We start from the raw sequence: 24,905 nt of genomic DNA on the forward strand, positions 1-24,905 counted from the left end.
CCTTATGGCTGGGACGAGTAATTTATGAGTACAGCATCATTTGTAAATGATCTTTATGTAATTTGGTGGTTCGGTAACATGGGAAACAGCTTCTATTTCTCTTACGTGATCCATAACATTCATCGCATGCTCATCAAAATTCTGGAGCACTAGCTGAACATTGTCTTTCAATATTAGTAGGTAAAAGCGTTTTAGCAGACATAACCCATATGCGAACTTCACCAAATTGCCACCTTCAACTGAGTGAAATTTTCAAAATGTTTCAAATTATGCTGTTCCAGTGCAAGTAAATTCGTCAAAATCAATAGAATATACATTTTCCTGCATTGTTTTGGTTCAGCCAATTGTTTCTTCTCGCCTTTAATTATATGAACAGGGTAAAATGCAAAGAATAATGGTCTGCCTTAATTACATGGATGCTTATAAACAATAGATAGTTTAGGAGGATCATTGAAATATGAAATTGCTTTTCTCTATTTATATAATTATTATCAGTGCAAATTACTATTACTTTATAAACTATTTCTTCTAAACCAATCGCAACTTTCTTCATTATTTCAAACGAAATCTCAGCACTTATACTCGAAACAGGTAATATGTGAATAATATTATCGTAAGAAGATAAAAAGCTTTCAATCATGAATGCAAATGCACTCGTTACACTGATATTCTCCCCTACTGCTCCAACATGTTTGGCATAAGAAAGCAAATTTGCATCGAACTGTTCACACAGAGTTGAAATTAAATGAACTACATAATCTTTGAAGGGTATTTAGGATGAGGTAATATAAGTAATCTTGAGTTACGTAAATACTTGTAAGAATGAGGTGATATTGAATACGATAGAGAAGAAAATATCAGTTACTCAGGAGAATATCTACATTTTTGTTTTTCCAAGAGCAATAATCTTATCGGTTCTATAATGAAATTTATAATGCATTTCCTTTCAAAATGTTATTCAATTTGTCATTTGTGCAGAAGAGCAATTACTTCATTGCATGTACTCAGACATGGAATTTGACAGCTGAACCGATACATTTTAAAACGTCATTAATAAGCAAAATGATGTAAATCTTTAAAGGAAATGTGATTTTACCAATTGATTTGATCGGTATCAAATCAATTGATTTGATTTGATCTTGTGAATATAATACATAATATTCATTGAATTACTCACAACCAATGGATGAACTATTTTGGGAGCTGGTGCAAAATCCATCTGAATGTAAATTACACATAAAAAAATCACAATATGGACCAATTAATGTCAATTGCAATGAGATGGAGTTTCTGTTTCAAAGCTTTAATGTTTATACACTTATGTTTTTCATCAAATTGAGATTTGCTTATGTTTCTCTTTATCGCTCGCTGTAAGTTTATCTCCACTCTGGAACGTTTCTTTTCCGGGCTTTCTCTTTCGGAAGGAGTACTTGAAAGGTAGGATGGACAGTTCGGATACACTGTTGGTGTGTGTGTGTATTGCTCCTTTTTTCAGTTTTAGATACTTTAGAGGTGCTTTTAATAAAACGCCAGTGTTTTATTAAAAGCACCATAATAATGTGAGATTATGACATCGGATGGAACAAAATGCAGCTCACGTACCTGTAACAAAAATTTTGACATTTTAAGAAACAAGTGCAAATAACAACTGCTTAGACAAATCAAACAGTTCTAATAAAAAAACATTTGCAAATGTTCCTATCAAAAATTAATAATTAATAATTAAAATTTTTTTTTCATTGGTTCTTCTTGGTGGTTTTTTGTTCGATTTTTTTTGTACTGGATTCTAATGAAAAATTCGATTTGAAAAAAGAAAATGCGGTTTTTATTTTTAATTAAATAATTTTCGCCCAACAATAAATAAGAAAGGGAGAAAATATAAAGTCATATAGTCATATTTTTAGACTTTAAAGTCGTTTCTATGTTTTCTTAGGTCATAGATACTTGCATATGTCCAGGATTTGTAAATCATAAAAAAATCTCCCTTTTAATAGCATATGCTAAAAAATCTTGTCATAAGTATGCTAAAAAATCTTGTCATAAGTATGCTAATAATTATATACACGATAGAACCTCTGAATAAGGGACACTCAAAGGAACATCGTTTAATAATAATATAGACCTATATCTTTTCTATAGATGCATGCCTAAATAAACGTCAGAATAGAAATTAACTAACACTTAAATGCCTATTCATTAATAATCAACACCAACAGGCAAAGCCCAATAAGAAATGGGGGAGGGGGTGATACATGAATATAGATTTAGAATTAGACAATCATTTAAAAATTGTTCCTAGGCAAAATATGTCCGGCTTTGATGAACCCTTGTAGGATATTTAGATTATCTATATCTATATTCCTTGTAGGATATATATCACAAATCTCTTATTTTTTTAGATTTTAATATTATTTGATAACTTATATGATCTATGAGTGTTACAATCGGTTAATGAAGGAATTAAATTTTAGTTCAATTAAAAATAATCTAGCAAACGTCAATTCAACACTTACCCTCGAACTTGTAGATGGTGCAAAATCATCTCTTTTCGGAGCTTTAATCCATTGTTTGTGCTGCTTGGCATTTTTTGCGATTTTGAAAGTTGATACCTTTGTTTTTTTTGTCATAATTGCCTCGACAATTTTAGGCAACGCATCTATGAAGCATATTCTCTTTAGCGAAAAACAAATGACCGAGTTTTCTACTATTTTCAGAGTGGATCATCAAAAGCATGGACGCCTTGCAAACCCGGCGCTTTCATGATCAAACAAGTAGTGACTATGCGTCGGAACAAGGAGCAATGAATAGCCTAAACCGCATGCGCGGAGCAAGTTACTCTCTCTCGTGACCTATTTGTGCTATTGATATATCTAATAAAAGCTCAAATTGGCAACCAGTTCTGGTACACTCAATAGAGCACAAGACTCGAAATCCAGAGATTACGGGCTCGAATCTAAGCTCGTCACATCTGTTACAATTTTTTTTCTTTCATCTTAAATTTTTTTTATGAGCTGTGATTTATTTTTCTTGGCTGTTGCTGCGTGATCGGGTCATCTCCCAACCACGAACGTGGCGAGACGGCGGACGGCCGTCGGTGGCCACAGCTTTCACTATGATGATTATTTTTAATATTGGTTCACACAATGAAATCATAAATATAACTACTTAATGTTAACTGTAATCTTACGTCACGAGAAAGAGCAGCTTCGCACATGCGCATTAGGCTGTTTATTTCTACGTATCGCGGTCGCGTAATTACAAAATTCCTACATTGTTAGTAACACAAGAGGCATTAGCACGCCGGTGATTGGTTACTACGAGCAAGAACAATAACAAAACGTCACGAGGGGCCGAGCTTTTGGCGATACTGAATTTCAAAGTTGATTAACGAAAAATGAAAGAATTTCTTGGTGAATCAATAAATGATAGGAAAGATGGAAGGGAGAGAAAAAATATCTTAGATGGGTTTGAGAGAGAATCGAACACACAACTTTCGGTACGTGTGTCGTATGCTCTAACCACTGCTCCAGCAGTGGACGTCGAATTTAAGTACAATTAAGTATATTTATTGTTAAACGTCGCCAGCAAAAATTTCACTATGACGTAATGGTTAATCACTCATTTCGGCCAATCATGATGCGCTAAATTTCTATAATGTAGCTAGGAATGTAGGTTTTTTTTTATAAGTATCCCGGTGCGTAGAATCTTGTGATAAAACATGTTTCAAAGCGCACACCGAGTCGACCACTTCTGACGACGTCACTTACGTAGCAACTAGCTGTTTGAAGGTCTTGTAGTTATAGGAAGTGTTGCCTTACTCGTCCATACTGCCCTTTAGGAAAGCTCAATATCTTTTAAAGACAACTGAACTTACATATCATTACAGTACTGACAACTACAGGGTGATCAGCGAATAAGCCCTTATTTCAAAATTAAATATCTCTACAACAAAGATCAATAGAATTATGCGGTAAACGGTACGTTTATTAGCAAAACTGTAAGAATGTAGTACAGAAATTTCGAAAATATAGTTTTTTTTAAATTTTTTAAAATTAAAAAAAAAACAAAAACTGGAGATTTTGGGGTTCCGAAAATCCTCATTTGAGTGAAGAGAAACCACTGCATTCGCCTAAAGTTACTGCATGGGCTGCGGTATGCCCCATGTGTGCTGACAAATTGTTCCAAAATTGTAACGTAACGTTCAGTAGTAATCGTTTCTCGCACGAAGAAGGGGCCGACAATGCCTCTGGCGCATACCGCAGCCCATGCAGTAACTTTAGGCGAATGCAGTGGTTTCTCTTCACACAAATGAGGATTTTTGGAACCCCAAAATCTCCAGTTTTTTTGTTTTTTTCTAATTTTAAAAAATTAAAAAAAAACTAAATTTTCGAAATTTCTGTACAACATTTTTACAGTTTTGCTAGTAAACGTACCGTTTACCGCATAATTCTATTGATCTTTGTTGTAGAGATATTTAATTTTGAAATAAGGGCTTATTCGTTGATCACCCTGTATATTACACTTGTATGCAAGACATAGATAACAATATTTTTGGAATACATCACAAAATATTAAACCAAAGTGATGATCACACATATAATTTCAACACAATGCACTACGAAAATCATTAGAACAAAAAAAGAAAATACTATACGCCTATACGTTCTACACATAAAATTTAAAAAATAATCATCACAGTACAGAAGAAATTGGTTAATTTGAATTTTGAATAATTCGAACTTTTTTATGAACTCCTCTTTAGTTTTCTATCTAATTTAATATTGAAATTTCTTTTTAAGTTCGAACTTTTCCGAATTTTTTGGATAATTCGAAGTTGGGGGATAAAAGTCATGATTTTTGTATGAGCAAATTTAGTTTGGAAAATTTTTACAAGCCAGACATTTTTTGGGTGTGTGTTTCTCGATCTAATTGGTAAGCAATAAATTTTCAAAGACTAATAAAAGTTTTAAAAATCATGTTTTTCTCTCTATTTTTTTCTTTGATAATTCAATGCCCATTTCAACATTGTTCATCGAGACCTAATACCACTTAATACCGATTATGCTTCTCAAACTATAGGATCAGGGTGTAACATTTAAAATATGAACCGTTTATCGTCATTCAGGATATGGAAAGTATCGGAAGGTTCAGATTGTAATACCTTAATGAAGGTATATTTCTTTGATAGCAAAATTTGTAGAAGAGTTTCATAACGGATGGTCATGAACTGTTTCCGGGAATCAGGCTTTGAACATGGCCAAGAAATTCTGCAGTGATCCAGAACAGTGGAATAATGTAGCAGCTAAGATCAATTATACAGTATATATATGCATAATATAAATGATTAAACTTAGGGAAACAGTTTCGTAACTGATGATGAAAAAAAATTTTAATTATTGATAATCATTATCCTATGTGAATGCTAATTATTAAGTTGCAATTCGTAGTCATTTTATAGATCCAGGACAGATTAATTGGATAATTCAAACTTTTATCTTTTAGGTCTGTAGTGGGATACAGACCTAACAGATCATTATCCAATTTCATGTAATCTGAAATTTTAATCGACTAATCCCAGTACTGATAATACTGAAAAGAAACACTTAAAAAAACTGATTTGACTGGCATTTCAGATTATCTACAACATTATAATTTTGTTTTTACAAGTGGGTTTTGTTTTTACAAATTTTCCAGGATTTGTTTTTTATGAAATGATCTTTAAACTTGAAACCATAGTTAACAATCACACAGTATACCCTCAAATTAACCCAACTAAAAAGCAACATAAACCATGGATTTCCATAGAATTAGTTGATCTGACTAAGATAAAACAAAAACTTTTTTAAAATCTAAAAAATACTCATTTGACATCTTAATTCAAAATGCTTACAAAAATGTTACAAATTATCTCAAGAATCAAATTAAAGCAATGAAAAAAAATATTATTCAACTCAATTTTCTAACTGTGATACCCCATCCGAACGTTGGAAATTGATAAACACAATACTTGAATCTGATAATTAAAATCATACACTGCCTTCCGAGACTAATTTTCAATTGCTAACAAATACTTTTAATTACCACTTTATAAATATTTCACAACAAAATCAAATTTGCATCGAACTGTTCATACAGAGTTGAAATTAAATGAACTACATAATCTTTGAAGGGTATTTAGGATGAGGTAATATAAGTAATCTTGAGTTACGTAAATACTTTTAGTTACCACTTTATAAATATTTCACAACAAAATCATGAACATGATGATAGTTTTGAGCAATTCATTACTCACAGTGATAAATCCATTTTTCTAGCTCCTACTGACAGTATTGAAATCCATAGAATAACAAAATCACTCAAAGACAATGCCTCTTGTTACAATACTTTAACTACAAAAATTCTCAAAAGTCTTCCTGAATGTATGTTTCAACTACTGGCAGACCTAATTAAAAATTGCATTGAAAGAGGAGAATTTCTTGAATCACTTAAATCAGCTATTGTTATTCCTATTTTTAAAAGCGGTGACCCAAATAACATTAGCAACTGCATGCCTATCTCGATATTATCACCTATCTCGAAATTAATTGAAACACTAATTAAAGACAGGATTTATTCTTTTCTAAATAACAATAAATTCTTTTCTAATAATCAGCATGGTTTTCTCCCTAATCGAAACACAGAATCTGCTCTTTTAAACTTTTTGAATACGTCTACAGGAATATTGATCAATCCAGAAATACAATAGGCATTTTTCTTGACATAAGAAAAGCATTTGACAGTGTAAATCATAAAATGTTGTTATCAAAACTGTATAGAATAAGGGGCAATGCTTTCGATTTTCTCAAATCTTATCTTACTAACAGAACTCAAAAAGTCAAATGGAATAATTATTTAAGTAATGCCATGGAGATAATCAGAGGAGTCCCACAAGGATCTAATTTAGGACCATTATTATTTATAATTTTTATCAATGATCTCTGTAATTTGAATATCAAGGGCAAAATCACCACATTTGCTGATGATACTGTAATACTTTACCTCAGAAGATGACCTCCCAACACTTATCAAAATATAAATACTGACCTAATAATAGTTCGCAATTCGTCATTGCTAATGATCTCCTAATCAATGTCTCCAAAAGTAAATTTATCAACTTTTCATTACAAAATATTCCACTTATTGCCTATGACATAATTTTGCATGAACCAATTTGTACTATCAATAATTCATGTAACTATCAACGTCTGCAGCAAATATCCACCATAAAATACTGTTGTATTTTTGAGAAATGGTGGAGCCGAAAACGGAATTGTATTGATCAGCATATTGTAGGAAAATAGCATACTTTAATGTGACAAAAAAACTATTACATAATATAATTAAATGTGGTTATACAGAGCGGATGAACATCGTGGCCCGGGAAGTAGAAAAGGTAAACAACAGAAGAAGGACGGCATTGACCACAGTTTTTAGTTCGTAGTTGTTGTAGTTTTCACAACATTCCTCCCCTCACAATGGAATGAATCTCTCGACCGGTGTCCTCTTACGAGTCGACCTACGAAGAACAGAAGAGGATTGACTCGAAATCGGTGCAGAGCATTCAGGATGTCCAACTGAAGTATTGGCAGTAACCGCAGAACCACCATCAGCAGTTTTGGGAGCAGTCTCGCACCTTGAATCGTTAGTAGAAGGAGGCAGCAATATTTGATAGTCCATACAGCACTCAGAAGATGGCATTGCAGGATGTTTCTCTGAAGAATGATCTTTTCTCATTTGGTTCTGATGACGTTTCCATTTCCCACGATTCGTCTGAACCAAATTCATCATTTTGCCAAGATGTTTGAGAACTTTGGCATTAACCCACTTAGGACCATTCGAATAGTTCTTACAAAAAACTCTGCTGTTAATACTGAACTTGTGGGTAGTACTGTCTTGTGAAAATGTAATGTTTTTATCCTTTGGAGAGAATAAGAGGGAGAGCAGATTTCTAGGCTGTCTGCCATGCAATAGTTCTGCAGGAGACTTATCACAACCAGGTTTCAGTGTTATCCTGTATGTGTTCAGAAGCTTTTGGAGTGCTTCTGACTTGTGGTCTCCTCCCCACACAGCTTTTTTCATAGCTTCTTTGAATGTCCTGACGAAACGTTCTGCTTCGCCATTAGAGGCGGGATGAAATGGAACAGTAGTAAGATGCTCGATACCATTCAATTTGCAAAAGTCCTCAAACACTTTGCTAGTAAATTGTGTACCATTGTCTGACACAAGTGTGATCGGTAAACCTTCAATGATAAATACTTTCTTTACAGCTTCAATAGTCGCTTCTGAAGTAATAGATTTCATCTCGATCACGTAAGGAAATTTTGAGTATGCATCAACAATGATAAGCCACATGGAATTTTGGAAGGGAGGCTATATGAATTCTGTGCCAAGGATCATCTGGTTTTGTCCAGTCCTGGAACATTGCTCTTGGACAAGCTTTCTCACGTTGACATGATTGGCATTGGTTTGCAGCGTTTTCAATCTGCTGCTCGATCTGTGGAAACCAGCAATATCTTCGAGCCATCTGTTTCATTCGAACCATTCCCCAATGACCAATGTGAAGAGTCTTGAGAACTGAACTTTGCAAAGTCTTTGGAATGATTACACGAAGACATTCAGTTTGGAGTAGCAAGATACCTCGGTTGACAGAGAGTGAATTTTTACTTAGAAAGTATGGTTTTACATCCTCATTGTTCTCCGGCAAGTCTTTTGGCCACCCATTCTGAATATAATGGAGAACTTTTTTCAAAGTTTTGTCCTTAGCAGTTGCTTCTTGTATTGCTTTGTAGTCAACTGGATAATGAGATATGTATTCATCCACCTGTACATCAATATTACAAATACAACGCCACAACAGGCAAATTGCCCAACGAGGTGGCTGACTTAAGAACATCATGGATCCCCGAGCCATTTTTTGGAGGCCCTACCTACTACTACTACACCACACATGCACCCCGCCCACAGCCCCCCCGCGGAACCCCCCAACGAATCGGTACATGCGGGAATGTGCGTGTACGTGTAGTGAAACCTGACGTGAAGTTTTTTGTTGTTTCTCTGTAATGCTTGTTATGTGTAGTGTTGCCATCTGCCACCGTTTTTCTAACTATGAGTGAAGTGTTATGATTGAATGATTTATTGTTGTAGGACTGTTGCTCTCTGTGGCGAGACTTTTTAACGGGGAGATCGGCTCGCATTTGTGCCTTGAAGTTGGGAACCACAGAAAACCAACTTCAACCGACCACCACTGTGGGGTTCGAACCCGGATCCTCGCATCACGAGTCCGGCACTATAACCACTCGACCACCACAGCGGCTGTGTATTGTGGCAATATTGTGGCATGCATTCTCTGATTTGTCAAATTCTACATCTGAACCAACTGGAAGTCTTGAAAGAGCATCAGCATTTCCATGCTACATTGTTGGTCTATATTTGATATCGTACATATATCCCATAAGAATAATTGCCAACGTTGAAGTCTCTGAGCAGTCATTACGGGAAGTTGCTTGTTGGGATGGAATATGGATACCAGGGGTTGATGATCCGTGAGGAGTTCGAATTTTCTGCCATACAAATACTGATGAATTTTTTTCACACCATAAATAATGGATAAAGCCTCTTTTTCGATTTGACTGTAGGCTTTTTGTGTATCAGTCAATGTCTTGGAGGCAAAAGCAATCGGTTTTTCTGAACCATCGGAATATCTGTGAGAAATCACAGCACCTATGCCATAAGATGATGCATCAGTTGCCAAAATTAGTGGAAATTCTGAGTTGTAATGCACTAGTCTGGTAGCTTTAACAATGTGTTCTTTCAATTTCTGGAATGCTTCATCTTGTTCTTGCTTCCACTCGAATTTGACATTTTTTTCTTCGCAATTTGTTCAAAGGACCTGCCAGCTGAGAAAAACCAGGAATGAACTTGTTATAGAAGTTGATTTTTCCAATAAATGAATGCAGTTCCTGGATATTTTTAGGTTTCGGTAAGTCTTTCACTGCTGCAATATTAGAATCTGATGGTCGCACCCCATCTGCGTTGATTATGTACCCCAAGTACTCAACTTCGGACTAGAATAATTTGCATTTTGGCTTGCTACAGCGAAGACCATTGCTTTCTAGCCGATGGAAGAGTTCATCGAGAGCTTTGCAGTGTTCCTCGTCATTAGGAGCTGTGACAATAATGCCATCTAGGTAATTAGCACAACCAGGAATACCAGCTATGAGCTGTTCAAGGAAGCACTGGAATATGGATGGTGCACTAGCCACTCCGAAAGGAAGTCTTTGGCACTTGAACAATCCATAGGGTGTATTAACAACTAACAGTCTCTTTGAATCGTCATCCAACTCAAGTTGAAGATAGGCATCGGGAAGATCTATCTTGGAAAATCTTTGCCCATTTTTGAGTTTCTGGAATAATTCTTCAGGTTTTGGAATAGGGTACTGATTTACATCGATTTGAGAGTTCACTGCGACTTTGTAGTCACCGCAAATGCGAATAGAACCATTTGGTTTATTTACAACAACTATAGGAGCTGCCCATTGACTTGTAGTACATGGCTTCCAGATGCCTGCAGAAGTGCGACGATCAATTTCTGCTTTGACAGCAATCTCCTGAGAAAATGGAATAGGACGTGCTTTGCAGAACTTCGGTCGAGCATTTGGCTTCAGAAAAACACTAGCCTTGTAAGAATTACACTTCCCAAGTTCATCTCGAAATACATTTTCATGCCTCTGGAAAACTTGTGCAGACAATTTTTCATGAAGAGTAGTTGTTGCCAATGTAATCACTCGCTGAACAGAGTCATCAATGTGAAAATCAAACGCTTTGAACCAGTCTAGTCCAAAAATGTTACATCCTTCTGCAGTATCCGTAACACGAAGAGGAAGGTCCATGATTTTACCCTTATATTTTACTGTGACCAGAATTTTTCCTTTTAGCGGAACTTCAACAGAGCCATATCCTTTCAGCTTTGTAGTAGATGGACTGCACGGTGGTGACCCAAGAGCTTTGTATCCACTGGTCCCAACTAAGGAACATGAAGCACCCGTATCTAATTGAAAAGGCATCTCTTGGTTATTAACCATCAATGAAATGAGTAATTTGTTATCTGTACAGTCCACGCCAGCATTCACAGTTTCTGTAATCTGAAAAGAGGTATTAGCGCGCTGAGGTTTCTGATTTGGAGAATTTTTCTTTGCATTAGATTTTTTTTCTTGAATAGCAAACGGCAGAAATATGGCCCACTTTTTTGCAAAAATTACAAGTGACGAAATTTACACTCGGACCTCAGGTGTCTGCCGCCACAGCCATAACAGGTACCAGGTACATCACCAGGTTTTTTCGAAGACTGAATTTCACTTCTCTTGGAATTCTTCGACCGCGACTTTGAGTATGAATTTTTCATTTGCAGAACTTCACACGGCGGAGGATTATTGAAAGTTGATGGACCATTAGGATTCTCTTTCAGAGTCCGCACGGTGCTCTGGGTAGCTTCAAAAGCTTCCGCAATTTTGAGGACATCTTCAAGACTGGGGTTCGTATGCTGGAGAGCCGCAGAGCGAACTTGGTCATGAGGAGTATGAAGAACTATGGCATCACGAATTAAAGAGTCCACGAAAGATTGGGAGCATCCATCACGACTACATACAAATCTACAGTCCCTTGCAATTCCTCGTAAGTCAGCGACCCATTCCGCGTAATTCTGGCTCGATTGCATATGCCATCTGAGAAATTCACATCTAGCAGCAAGCACATGGGCTTTAGATTCGAAATAAGAAGTAAGTTTCTGTACAATGTCCGCATACGAACGAGTTGCGACATTTGGCTTCCGCGAACAGTTTCTGAAGTAATTCAAAAGTTTCAACACCGACCCATGACAAGAAATATGCACGTTTCTGCTCGTCTTCGGTGACGCCGTGGGCTTCGAAATGTTGATTCAGGCAGCACAGGTACGTGCTGCAACGGTCGTGGATCCTATCGAAATGACGAAATGCAGAGACGCTTACCTTCGGTGATCCGGCTCGTCGTCTAAGAATTTGCTCCAGCAGTGCCTGTTGGTTTCGTTGCTGAACTGCCAACAAATTTTCCATCCATTGCTGCTGTTGAAGTAGCACCTGATGAATATCCGCGGCACTGGGATTAGTTTTCGCCATCGTTCGGAAAAAGATACCAATATTCAAACTTTCCTCGTCGCCATAACTGTTGTATTTTTGAGAATAATAATAGTTGATAATAGTTCGCAATTCGTCATTGCTAATTATCTCCTAATCAATGTCTCCAAAAGTAAATTTATTAACTTTTCATTACAAAATATTCCACTTATTGCCTATGACATAATTTTGCATGAACCAATTTGTACTATCAATATGTACTAACAAAGTAGTCAATAACTTGGGGGACATGGTATATGAGGATGACGAAATTGCTGGAGTTTGTGTCCTGTTTCTAGAATCAGTTCTCACCAAATATTGACCACCCACATTATATCGTGTTTCACTATGAAGGTTACCGTTAAGGACCAGGGGGTTCGAATCCGGCCAAGAACATCAGCAACAAGTTCATTACCTACCGAGCCTGGGGCGACCACCAACAGATGGTGCCTTCATTTCCCACCCAACTTCACTGGTTGGAAATTGCCGTATGGCGATATGTGACTGGAGTTGGTGTGCGGTAAAGTAGTGGGTTAAATAGGAATGAGCCTTTGTAGAAGCATAAACAATATATATATTCCCCTATTATATTCACAGAAGAATTTTCCGTAACCATTTTTTTTTCAGGTGGCTAACATGATAATACGTTTGGAAATAAAGTTTTGTGTTGACGGCATTTTACACTGCTTTCAACCACCGATATTTGACATTGCCAAAACTTCTCCTGTAAGTACAAAATTACTGTCAGCATAGACAATTTCCTATAGGCCTGTATAACGATATACAGGTCATAATAATATTTCCATTTCCCTTTCACAGTGAATGGAGGAAAAAAATTAGCCCATAGATTTGTAATCTGTGGGGTGAATAGGAACACCGTTTTTGTGTTCCTGTTCACTAAACAACTAAAGGACGTCCCAGAAAGAAGCCGAGGTTATCCCTATAATCAAGTTCTTCGGATATCTCAGACTACTCCCTACAGAATAGTGAGAGAGCTTGTGTTATCAAAAGCATCTGATGAAGAATCTAACATTCAAATTCTCTCCAGACAGTCCTAGAACACCCGAGACTTGTTATAGTCCTGGAGACTTTCTAGTGGTCAAGTCCAAATAACACATTAGTGCTATACGAGTACCATCAAAATGACGGATATGTTGGAGTTTTTTTCAAGCTGGTTCCTCAAACTCGGAAGTTTTTCCAAACAGAAGAAGAGGCATTTTTGAATTGTATAATAATATAAAAAATTTACCCTTCTAGTAAAAATGGGAACACCTCTTCTCGTTTTAAGACATGGTAGGCTCTGAGAACGAACTCAGTGATTTGCTTTTGTATTAGGTCAAACTCAAGAAGTACAGGCATCCATGTATTTTTCCATGAAAAACAACTTTTTTTGCATGAAAACAAATTTCTTTCATGATAACTGTGTTCCTTGACACGCCTCACAGTTTATGCACGTTTCAATTGAACCTACACGTTAAAGGCTCAATACATTGGGCGAGCTTACTACCTATTTTCTGGCGAGTAAAGTAGCTGGCGAATGGATGAATTTCAATTACACAGGACTAGTAAAATCGCTCACTAGATGTGTGAGCACAGGCAACTCGTTTTCTTTTCCTTCCTTTTTCGCGTATTGTCGTCTTTCTCTTTTGTTGCGAGAGGAAAAAAGTAGCCACACCCATGTTGCACCCTAGAGATAACAAAAACGCCGGCGAGTAGCGAAAAAAGTGTAGACTACCCATCAACTTTTTTCGCACTAGCAGAACGAGCGGCGAGTTGAAAACCGTTCCTATTCATTCCATTTTACGGTGTAACTAATCCCAAAAGGGAGTTTGGCAGACCCGAACCAAATGAAGTGATGGGTTTTTTTTGGCTCCCGAGTGGGGCACATTATGAAAAATGATCCCCAGAGGGAACCAATATTCAGTAAAAAAATTCTCTCACAATCCCCCCCCCCCAAGAAATTTCGGAGTTCCCAGTAGGGGTTATAACTCATTCGTTTCAGGACCCAGTTAGGGAAAGTCCAACGGACAAGAACGGGCTAATGAACAGGAATTAAGGGAACGTCTTTCATCATCTGTGGCCACCACAGTTTTGATTCAGTAGTCCTGCGCGCAGCAAGGGTATGTGTTAAAAATTTTGACAACATTTTTCTCGATTTCATTTCAAATAAGAAAAAAAAGATACATATTTTTTAAAAATTTGAAACAAATACAGAGTATAGAATAGAAACCCTTCACGATAAGTGCAAAAATTTGAAAAAAATGTTGTTTATGAATTTTAATGGAATTTCGAACAAATGTTACTTTTTACCCAATTTTCCTATGTTCAACAACCCGTTGCCCCTTTAATTGAAAATCTAACACACACTTCAGCGACAGTAATTAAGAGCGCACATGACTGTTGATCATAGGAAAATTGGGCAAAAAGTAACATTTGTTCAAAATTCCATTAAAATTCGTAAATATTTTTTTTTCCAATTTTTATGCAAATCTTAAGGGGTTTCTATTCTTTAACGTGTTTGCTTCAAGTTTGGAAAACAAATTTTTTTTTCTTTATCTAATTTGAAATGAAATTGAGAAAAATATTTCAAAATTTTCAATACATATCCCACTGCGCGCATGATTTCATCTTACTATATTCATAATTTTTAACAAAAAAATTGTTTTGAGTTCAGAATTAACTGCTTAATAGAATAAAGCAGTGTCTGAAAATGTGAATTGAAAGTATTTCTAAAAACTCAATATTTATGAAATGTTTCTGTAAAACTTTTTACACTTTTCTCCGCAATTACATAATTGTTATATTAGTTGTCCATCCACTGCTGTAAATTATTATCTAACTCGCTTTTCAGCTATAGTTTTGGTTTCAATGATTTTCGCTTTTCTTTAATTCAAAACTAAACTGATGTTAAAACTAACTAACCAAAAACTTTTTCTTTTTTTTTCGAAATTTGGACAAAACATTTAATGAATACTACTTAGAGTTTACTTATTGATTCCAGACGGAACAACGTTGTATATAAATGTTTGTCTGACACTTTTGATTAGATTTTTTGACGTTTTTCATGAGTCATGTGTTCACGACAGTATCAAATATAAGCGCACCATGCTATTAACACAAAGTACAACATAAACAAATCTCGAAATACTTTAGGTACTAATGGTACTTTTTCTCAATCAAAATGGAAAACAAGTACGATCGCTAAAGCCGGATTTTCCTAGGAGCAAGTTTTCTGTGCTGCGTGCAACGTGAATCACCCAGCGCGACACGTCGTCCACTCACCAATAAAAAAAGCAGTATGACTGTTTTCTCCTACAGAGCGCAATACGGCTCACGACAGCTCTTTACGTCGGGCGTGATTGGCCGACTGCTTCTGGAGGAGTCAAATGCGCCGTGCGCTGCGCGTTTCCCCGATCTCTTCACTTCTGTTACGTTTTCTTTCTCTTCCTTTCAAACCGGAGCATGCAGACGACAGAGTAGCTGACATAGTACCAGGACCATAAACTAAATAGCCGCCCCGAGCTGATGTGCCAAGCTAGGAAACACAAACGCGTAGCGTGATTATGTAACACGTTTTTGCCGATGGGCAATGGCGCAATTCGGTTCACGCAGCGCAAAAAACCTACTCCTAGGAAAACCCAGCTTGAACGAAAAAGAAATATTTGCTGCGCAAATTTCACGTGACACATTCCTGCAAGTGAAAGTGAAAAGGCGAGGAGTCAAAATATCAGTATAATGCGTACATTTTTTTTTTTAATTAAAAAATTAAATTTTTATCAACATTTCAATTTTCCGGAGTAGTCAGTCAACATGTTGTAGACCGCGATGACCCAAGTCGATTAGATACTCACCTAAAGTATGAAAGGATGTTTAGAGGTGTCCTACTCACTTGGTGTGAGCTCCAACTTTTTGACAATGCTAAAGCTAAGATCAAGTAAATACCTTACAAGCGCAATAGACATAACTAACGGTGTTTTGCAGGGGGATCCGTGCTCTCCACTCACTTTTGCCTTGTTCATAGCAGACCTTGATAATATCTTTAGTTCCGAAGTTTCAGGTCTTTCAATTGACCATAAAAATTAACTACACTGCCTACTTTAGGTGGATGATATTGTGTTATTGGCAAAAAATGCCGCATCTCTTCAAAAAAAAAATTAACTTACTTGCTCTGTGCTTTGGGAAACTAAAGTTACGAGCGAATTTGAACAAAATTAAAATAATGATTTTTTCAGGAAGGTCGGCAAACTGGCTCGTGGAGACCATTTTAAGTGGGAAGGCGAAAATTTAGAAATTGTGAACCAGTATAACTATTTAGTGTTTTTTCATGCTCGGGTTCTTTCCGGAGAAATACTAATCGTGTTTAAGCTAAGGTGCCAAAGCTAAGGTGGCTGCGGGTGGAATTATTCAGATACTCGGTAAGTCACACAACTAATCTGTTCCTGTGGCATTAAGACTATTTGATTCTTTGTCAAAGTCTGTTATAAATTATGCTACGCCAATCTGGTCACTGGATCATTGGTTACACATTGAAAAAGTGCAAGATTTGTTTCTCCGTAAATTATTCGCAACGTCCAGATATTGCACCGGCTATATTTTCAGACTTGAATCAACCAGACATCCTATATCAATTTATATTTCTCTACGAAAAAATTACCCTCTTTTTCTGGTATAAAATTTTAATGCTCTCAGATAACCGACTCCCCAAGATCTGTTACAATGCCCTTTTAAAACGCCCTCCACTGCATAATGGCCGCAACTGGGCTTTTGATATTTTGAATTTGCTATATACAATTGGACTCCCGTTCGTTTGGGATCTGCAGGTAGCACCGGCGGCGCTCAAGAAATATTTTCCTACCATTATTACAAGATACATAGACCTAATAATTCAAAACGATCTTCCATCAATTTTTGAGATAAACTAGATACGCTCAACTACAATGAAACATTTTTCAGCATTACACCAGAAAATTATCTGTTTTTTAATATACCCATATCCTGGAAACGCTTGATTTTTCAAATTACGACGGATAGTGATTTTTTACGTGTTCCAAGCGGATGCGTCATACTAAATCATGACGAGAATTGCCCCAACTGTAACTATAACTTAAATCATTCCTTCGACGTATTCATATTATTTTTGAATTCCCATTGTTTAATTTGCAGAGAGCTGTCTTGTTAAAAAATCGTCTATTTTCCGCAATCCAACCTGACAAAACCTAATTTTTAAAATTTCGCACCTCGGAATATCAAATTGAAAAACTGTTTTATTTTTTGATGATATTGTGAAGTTCCTGAATTTTTTAAATTGAAGTGTATGTGTGTTCTATGTCCTACGACTGGTATTCTAATGATTTGTAATTTATTACTTGTATATTTCATTTTTTGTGTATGCCATCCTTGCATGGGTCAGGCCCCATGAGCAAATAAATTATTATTGTTATTATTGTTTAGAGGTGTCGGAGTTCTATACCTTGTTCGTCCTTGTGAAAAACTTTCCTGTCCAACAGAAATGGAAAAACATGACCACAGACAAAAACTACTACCACAGGTAGTCCCACACCAAGGGGTAGCGCATCAACCTCTCGGCGAGTATAAAAAGGCTGCCGTTCGGAATATCGGCAATAAATAGTTGGTTATGGTCTGATTGCTTTCATGTGCAGAAAATTACAGTGGTGCGATAAAAATGATCAATTAATCAACATGCTGCAATTTTTTTCCAATCTCGCCCCCCCCCCGAAAAATGCTCTTCCGCACCCTTCGTGAAGAACAACTGGCCTATAGCAATGGCTTGAATTTATAACGCCGTGAATTTTCTGTTGTGGATATGCTAGCGAAAAAAACGATCGCCAAGTACAAGTATATTTTCAAGTAAGATATTTGAATTTTAAAAACGGAGGAAGGTTTAGGGAAAACAGGATAAAAAGGGGGGGGGTAAAACGTGTTTTATACCCGCATTTACTCGTATCCTGTAGGACCAACGTTTTGCCAGTAATTTGCGGTTCATGCTGTTAGCTCTATGCACCCTGTATATTCTTCATTTAAGAGTCTCTCTCACATTGATCTCTAGCCGATGGGTTCTCCCAACCGATACCTGGGTAATTGAAATCCCCTAATATAACACATGTGCAATATTTCATTTTCCTAGGAAGCTTGGAGATGTACTTTGGATCTCTATTCGGTAAATTATAACAAACTCCTATTATAAGCTTATGACGATTTTTGTTTTCAAGCTCAACCCCTGTAGTTTCAATATCACTACTCTGTACATTAATACTCTCTAGCTTACTAACATCTTTTCACGAAAATCAAAAGTCCACCTTCTTTCTCACCAGATCTATTAAATTATCGTATCCAGAAATGAGATGATATCATCATGTCATATATCCTTCTCTCTCAAATCTCACCTATTTTTGTTTCACTTGGTTTTTCTCCCTGTTTCTCATATTCACTGTTCTAAATTAAAACATGTATCTGTTACTGCCTACGCCAGAAGTGCAGCTAATTCGCGACGGGGCAGGAAACTTCGTGAATTGGCCTAAGTCGGATTTGCAAAAATGATTCGGAGTTTGGTCAGACATTTCGCGAAGTGGCTGGAGATCCCTGGCCACACCTCGATTTGCTGATGTAAGACGAGGCAGGAGCCAAATCCATTTTTTTAATCGCTAGCGTGTGATACATGTCTATATATATAAGTAGATGTATGGGATTAGCTCCATGAGACGAGAGAAAAAAAAAAGTCAAATTTGAGAGAAAAATCTAAAAAAAACAAAACAAATTATATAAACGTATGGTTTTTCTGCAAAATTTTGGAGAGAAAAAATGATTACCGCATCGTGACTGCGGTTTGATGGGTTGCTGTAACTAACGCGGACATACTTATCACGAAAAAATAAGCCAACTCGATGATCATCCCGAATCATGTCTTTTGTTACCGGACTTTGGCCAGGAACCACCGGCCACATCGCGAATTGACCGGCTAATGTTCGGCATACATTGGCCGGTAAAATATTTAACGAAATTAGCCAATATGCGAAGTGGCCGGCCCGTCGCGAATTGGCAGTAATATATCCATACTACGGATTTTCGTAGGTTTTCACAATAACCGATGTATCTCATTCGAAAGTTGATGCAACCACAAATGTGAAACACATCATTATTTTTTATTTATATAATCGTGTTCATAATTTAAATCAGTATGCGATGTATAATTTAATTAGTAAAGTACTTAAGAGTATTGATGTAGCTAAACGTTAACTTATTATTGTCATGTGAGTTACCTCATCTTTGGAATACGAACGAAGTTTCTTTTTGTATTCATTGAAAAGGTCATCTATAAACCTGTGCCATCTGTAAAAAATAGGATCTCTAAGTGAAGTTGCAGCATCATCCATAACTCCAGGATTTGTCTGAAAAAGGAAAGGAGAAATTCAGCTTGAAAGATTAAACTAAAACCAAAAAATTTCTGATTTTTCATAAATTTTCATTTAAAGTTCGGATTGAATGAGAAAGAGAATTGAAAGAGAATGAGAAAGATATTGTCATCGAGAAAACAAAGGAAAATATGCTGTAATGCAAAAAAACACTCAGCAAGAGAAGAAAAGTTCCAGTATAGATAAAGAAATATATATAAGCCATAGAGTGTGTGCCAGAAGCAAAGGGGTGCAAGTGATCAAAATTGAGTTTCAAAAAAATTAACTTCAAAGTTATTTGTAATACTAAGCTGTTACCGCATCGCTCGCGTGGATTTGGTAATCTGAAAATTTGTCAGCGATTATTTCCCCCTATATAACATTTGATAACATGTTTTTTGTATACAAAATTTAAATCCCCTTATGACCCCCGTTAGGGGGTCGAATTTTGAAAAACCCTTTGTTACTGAGAGTCATTAAATGTAACAACTTGGCCACATTTCATACAGTTTCAACGACTTCGGTTCCACACGATTTCTCTATACAACTTTTGAACCACCCTTAGGGGTCGAATTTTGAAGAAAAAAAACTCTTCTCCCTTACATCATAAAATGAAACCACTGGCCAAATTTCACATTTATCGTTTCAGCGGTTTCAGCTCAGCATAATTTCTGTACATGACCTTTGAACCCCCCCCCCCCCCTTATGACCCCATTAAAGATCGAATTTTTAAAAACTCCTCAGTGAGTCCTTACATCACAAAACGAAACTAATGGTCAAATTTCGCATTTATAGTTTCAGCTGTTTTGGCTCGGTGATGATGAATCAGTCAGTCAGGACATGTCATTTTATATACAGGTTGTCCTGTAAGTATCAACATGGCCTTTATCTCATCAACCGTCCACCGTAGCTGCATGATTTCAATTTCAAAAATGCTCAACAGGCGTTCAAAAATTACACTGAACCAGTTTTGAGAGTGAAAATAGTGTGTAACAAAATAAAATAATAAAAATCTCTAAATTTTTAAACGGTCCTCCTGTGCTGGACTTCCAACTGGAAAGTTGTTGCCCTGTCTCTCCTGATGCCAACAGAGATATTCGAATTCGGAAAACGGAGGAAATTTGGGAAAGAGCAGCGTTAAATGCGGTTAAAACGGTATTACTCATTTAAAATGTTCTTTACGAAATTTCCTTCGTTTTTCGAATTCGAATATCTCAGTGAATATTACACTTAAAAACATGGATTTTTTTGTTGGCATCAGGAGAGAGAGGGCAACAACTTTCTAATTAGAAGTTAAAGCACAGGGGGCCGTATGAAAAATAGATTTTTTTTATTTTGTTACAAACTGTATTTTCACTCTCAAGACTGGTGCAGTGTATGTTTTGAATGCCTATTGAGCATTTTTTAAATTGGAATGATATCTCTACGGCGGACGGTTGTTAAGATAAAGACTATGCTAGCACTTATAGGATTAGAAATTATATTCAGTAGTTAAACTGGTGGCTGCTAGAAATCAGCATTAGCATATGGAATGTGTCTGTTCGTCAGTCAGATATGTTGGGTTTAAAGAAACCTTTTGAACATTAGAATTATCGAGCGGTCATTCTCACAGCTTTTTAAACTTCGTTCGCCCAATAAATCTTTATTTCTCAAATTTTGACAATTCCGATCCGTGAATTTTCCCAACGGAATTTTTTTTTCCAAGTCATCCCGTTGATTTTTAAGAATTATTTTTAACTAAAATTACCGAGTGTGTGTGTATGTGTGTTCATTTTGACCGCAATTGAAATTTTAGTTTTCAAAATCTGGTTAAGCAACGATCAATGTATTTAAAAAAAAATTAAATTATCCATTTTCTCTTCTAAAACTTAGTACTTAAAACGGTATAGAATCGTTGATGTTTCGTCACATATCAGTCGTAAGCAAACATACAGATTCTTTCACAAAAAGATGGGATAATTTATAATAGGTGGCAGAACGCATTGAAATAATCTATTTTTTGACTTACAAATACCATAAAACGGGGTGAATAGGAACAGTGGGATGAGTAGGAATGAAACTTTGTAAAAACACGAACACATATAGTCCCCTATTATATTCACAAAAGAATTTTACTTAGTAATGCAATATTCCAGACAGCAAAAAAACTCACCTTCTCTCAGCTCAAAGACCCTATCCCACCTTGCAAAGAATTTGGTATCTACTTTATAACATGCAAGAATTGCGGAAAAGGCTATATATCGGCCAAACTAAGAGAAATCTAATCATCGATTTACCGAACACCGAAAGCATGTCGAAAAGGTACAAGCCAACAATTAAGCTATCGCCCAACATTGTTGGCAACATTCTCATAATTTTGATTTTTTAGAGAAATCGTCTGTTTCCAAAACAGCGACACACAATTCCGAACTGAATTTTCTCTAGGGATACTTCATCAGAACTTACTAGGATTTTCTCGTTAGTGAAGGAAAATGCCACCTATATCGTCAGTTTGGGCAAGCTTTATAGACCTCGGCCGAGACAGGGTTTTCAACACTTTGCAACAAATGGCACCTCAATTTGCATTTAAAAACCACTCAGACTCAGCAAATACAAAGGCGAACTCTCCAAACGACCAAACTGTGTGGTTTCTGAATCAAGCAGAGGGCTCAAACATTATAAGCTTTTATTAATTCTGAAATTATGCTTTTCATTAATTCTGAAAATATGCTTTTCATTAATTCTGAAAATATGCTTTTCATAAATTTTAAATTTTCAACCTCTCGTTAATTGCTGGTTTTTGTTAATTTCTTACTTTATTCATGAATTTTCGATTTTTTTATTCATGAATTTTCGATTTTTTTATTCATGAATTTTCGATTTTTTTATTCATGAATTTCCGATTGTTTTATTCATGAATTTTCGATTCTTTTATTCTCCAACTTTTGATATAATTTTTCATAAATTTTGAACTTTTACTAAATACCGAATTATCACATTCAATAAGTCAAAATCATCATTAGTTCTGAAGTTACTTCTTAACCTGTTCAGTGTTTCTGACGTAATATTACGTCGAGAGGGTTGAATGGAAGAAATAGAAACATTTCTTCCCTGCTATTGGTACGCCGCGTGTGTGCGCCTAACAAAGCAACCCTGAAACATCCCATGTGAAGGATTAAAAACACGTTTTTTTTTCACTCATAATCATCTTTTTCTTCCCGCTCGTCTTTGAGAGTATGTACTTTAAAATAAATTCGTAGAGAAAAGACGCGAACATATGCCAATGCACATTTCCTACTCTCATAAATCACGCGAAGTCCTATGTGAAATCAAAAGTAATTCGTTATTTTCCTAAATAATATTATGTGCGATAATAATAACTGTTCCTCATTTTTGACGTGATGTTACGCTTCCTTAACTTACCTACTCTCATTCAGTTCAACTTAAGGCCCGTTTACACGAGGCAAGCGCTTTAGTGGGCAACTTAATTTTAACTTACCGATTCTTCTTGAAGGTGTCCACACGATTTAGTGGTAAGTAGATGCTCATTGGATAATTTTTACGGAGGTGAGCGCAGTTAGCGCATGCGCGCTTCAGTCTACTCAAATCCACGGAGAGAGACAGACGCAACGCGCTGGAGTATAATAGTAATAATTTTTTATTTATCTGGCATTCAGAGAGGTGCTTTTTTTAAAGCTCGTAGCTTTCGTAACGATGGATGAAGATGATCAGGTAGAACTTAAGAATACTGTGATCACAGCCACATTATATGATATTTTTTTAAAGAATATAAATTTATTCAATAAAAAAGGGGAAACTTTTTTCTCACTTGCGCGAGAGCAACACACTGAGCAAGAAGTAGGTCACGCAAGGGAAACAGTTCGCTTGTCCCCTTTTTTCGCCTCTGCCACCCACGCATCAGGAGGTGCACGTAAGGGGGGCGAGAGATGACGCCACAGGGGAAAAAAGAATACACAACATATTATAAACTTATGTAAGTCATCGAGAAGAAATATAAGACTTCTCTATTTCTCCTCTAAGTTGTAAATATCGATTATATGATATTTTAATCGAAGTTAAAGAGGAGATAAATTATGAATTATGTAAGCCGAAAATATGGGAGAAGATTCTTGGCATTCGTAGGAAATTCTAAGGTTTAAAAATTGAATAATAAAAATTCATTAAACAAAAATTATTTCCAAATTTTCGAAATCATTATTATTTTTTAATTTAATCTATAGAGATGACATCTTTATGTTGAATATTTGATCATGTATTTTTACAACAGATGGCAGCAAATTCGTTCTGGACGAGAGAAATATTCGAAAGCCCCCCTTCCAGTTTTTAATTTATAAATCCTCCCCACCTGATATATATTTTTGAATCTTCAATTTTTTTTCAACTCCTGACATCACGTCGACAGAATATTCCATAGCGTTTTCCAACATCGAATAATTTTTAGCTTGTTTGTTAAGGGAATTTTCATTTCAATAGTTCAACAAACATTCATGGCGAAGATATTTTTCAACAAACTTGAAGCTTGTGTCCTCTGCCCAACTCACCATCCAATATTTCCGCGGAATTCTAGCGAAACTTCAGGAGACGACGGAGCATGAACAGGTTCACGCTTGAGATCAAAATAAACCCCTCCGTGAGAGAGCAAAAAGACCCCTCCAGCGCGGCAGGTCACGCCCACTGGCGCATGCGCATACGTCTACTTAACCGGAAAAAATAGAACCATTCGTATTCACTTACCAACTAAATTACTAAATCCCAACTAAATCACTTGCGCACTTGCCAACTAAAGCCGTGTAAACGGCCCTTTAGTTGATTAGAAGCTCAGGGAAGCGTGGTCTACAAAAAGAAATAAATCATGTAAATGTTTGAATTCACAATAATATTTATTATTTAGTTCGGCGTACAGAGATTCTCCCCCCTTCCACCAGAGATGGGTTACCGCTGCAGCAACACATGGCCCCGAACTTTCACAAGCTCCGCACATGCAGAAAAGGACTTTTTCCTACTTTTTTTTCTTTTTTTCTAACAATAAATTTGGCGCTGCTCTTCATCTATGACAATGATTATCCAAATCAATATACACTGCTCAAAACAATTAGGGGAGCACATGGTTTTAACAAAATTACGCAAAGATGTATACCGATAAGTAACATAAAATGAATCATCCATAATTTAAAGCCTAGCAGGAAACGGAAGAAGAAAACTTCATATGCAAATTAAAGTTCATGACGTCAAAAACCAGAAAAAGGAGATAAGGGCAGAAATCGGGATGTTGAAGAAACGTCTGTTTTACTGCCGTAACTGTGAAATTCGA

The 24,905-nt window shown here is 36.3% G+C and overlaps 1 protein-coding gene across 1 annotated transcript in view; it reads right to left on the reverse strand.

The window, feature by feature from the left end:
• The window catches only part of LOC149080439 (hemocyanin C chain-like), a 345,862-nt gene that overhangs the window by 98,206 nt on the left and 222,751 nt on the right, over window positions 1-24,905 (reverse strand). The window contains exon 5 of the mRNA XM_089239556.1: window positions 19,463-19,591. Coding sequence (XP_089095682.1) covers window positions 19,463-19,591 — 129 coding nt within the window. The remainder of the gene's footprint in view (window positions 1-19,462; window positions 19,592-24,905) is intronic.

Source organism: Pholcus phalangioides, unplaced genomic scaffold (assembly GCF_987345545.1).
Source record: "Pholcus phalangioides strain wild (caught in Gottingen) unplaced genomic scaffold, Ppha-v1.0 ptg000011l_1, whole genome shotgun sequence".
Classification (NCBI taxonomy): Eukaryota; Metazoa; Arthropoda; class Arachnida; order Araneae; family Pholcidae; genus Pholcus; species Pholcus phalangioides.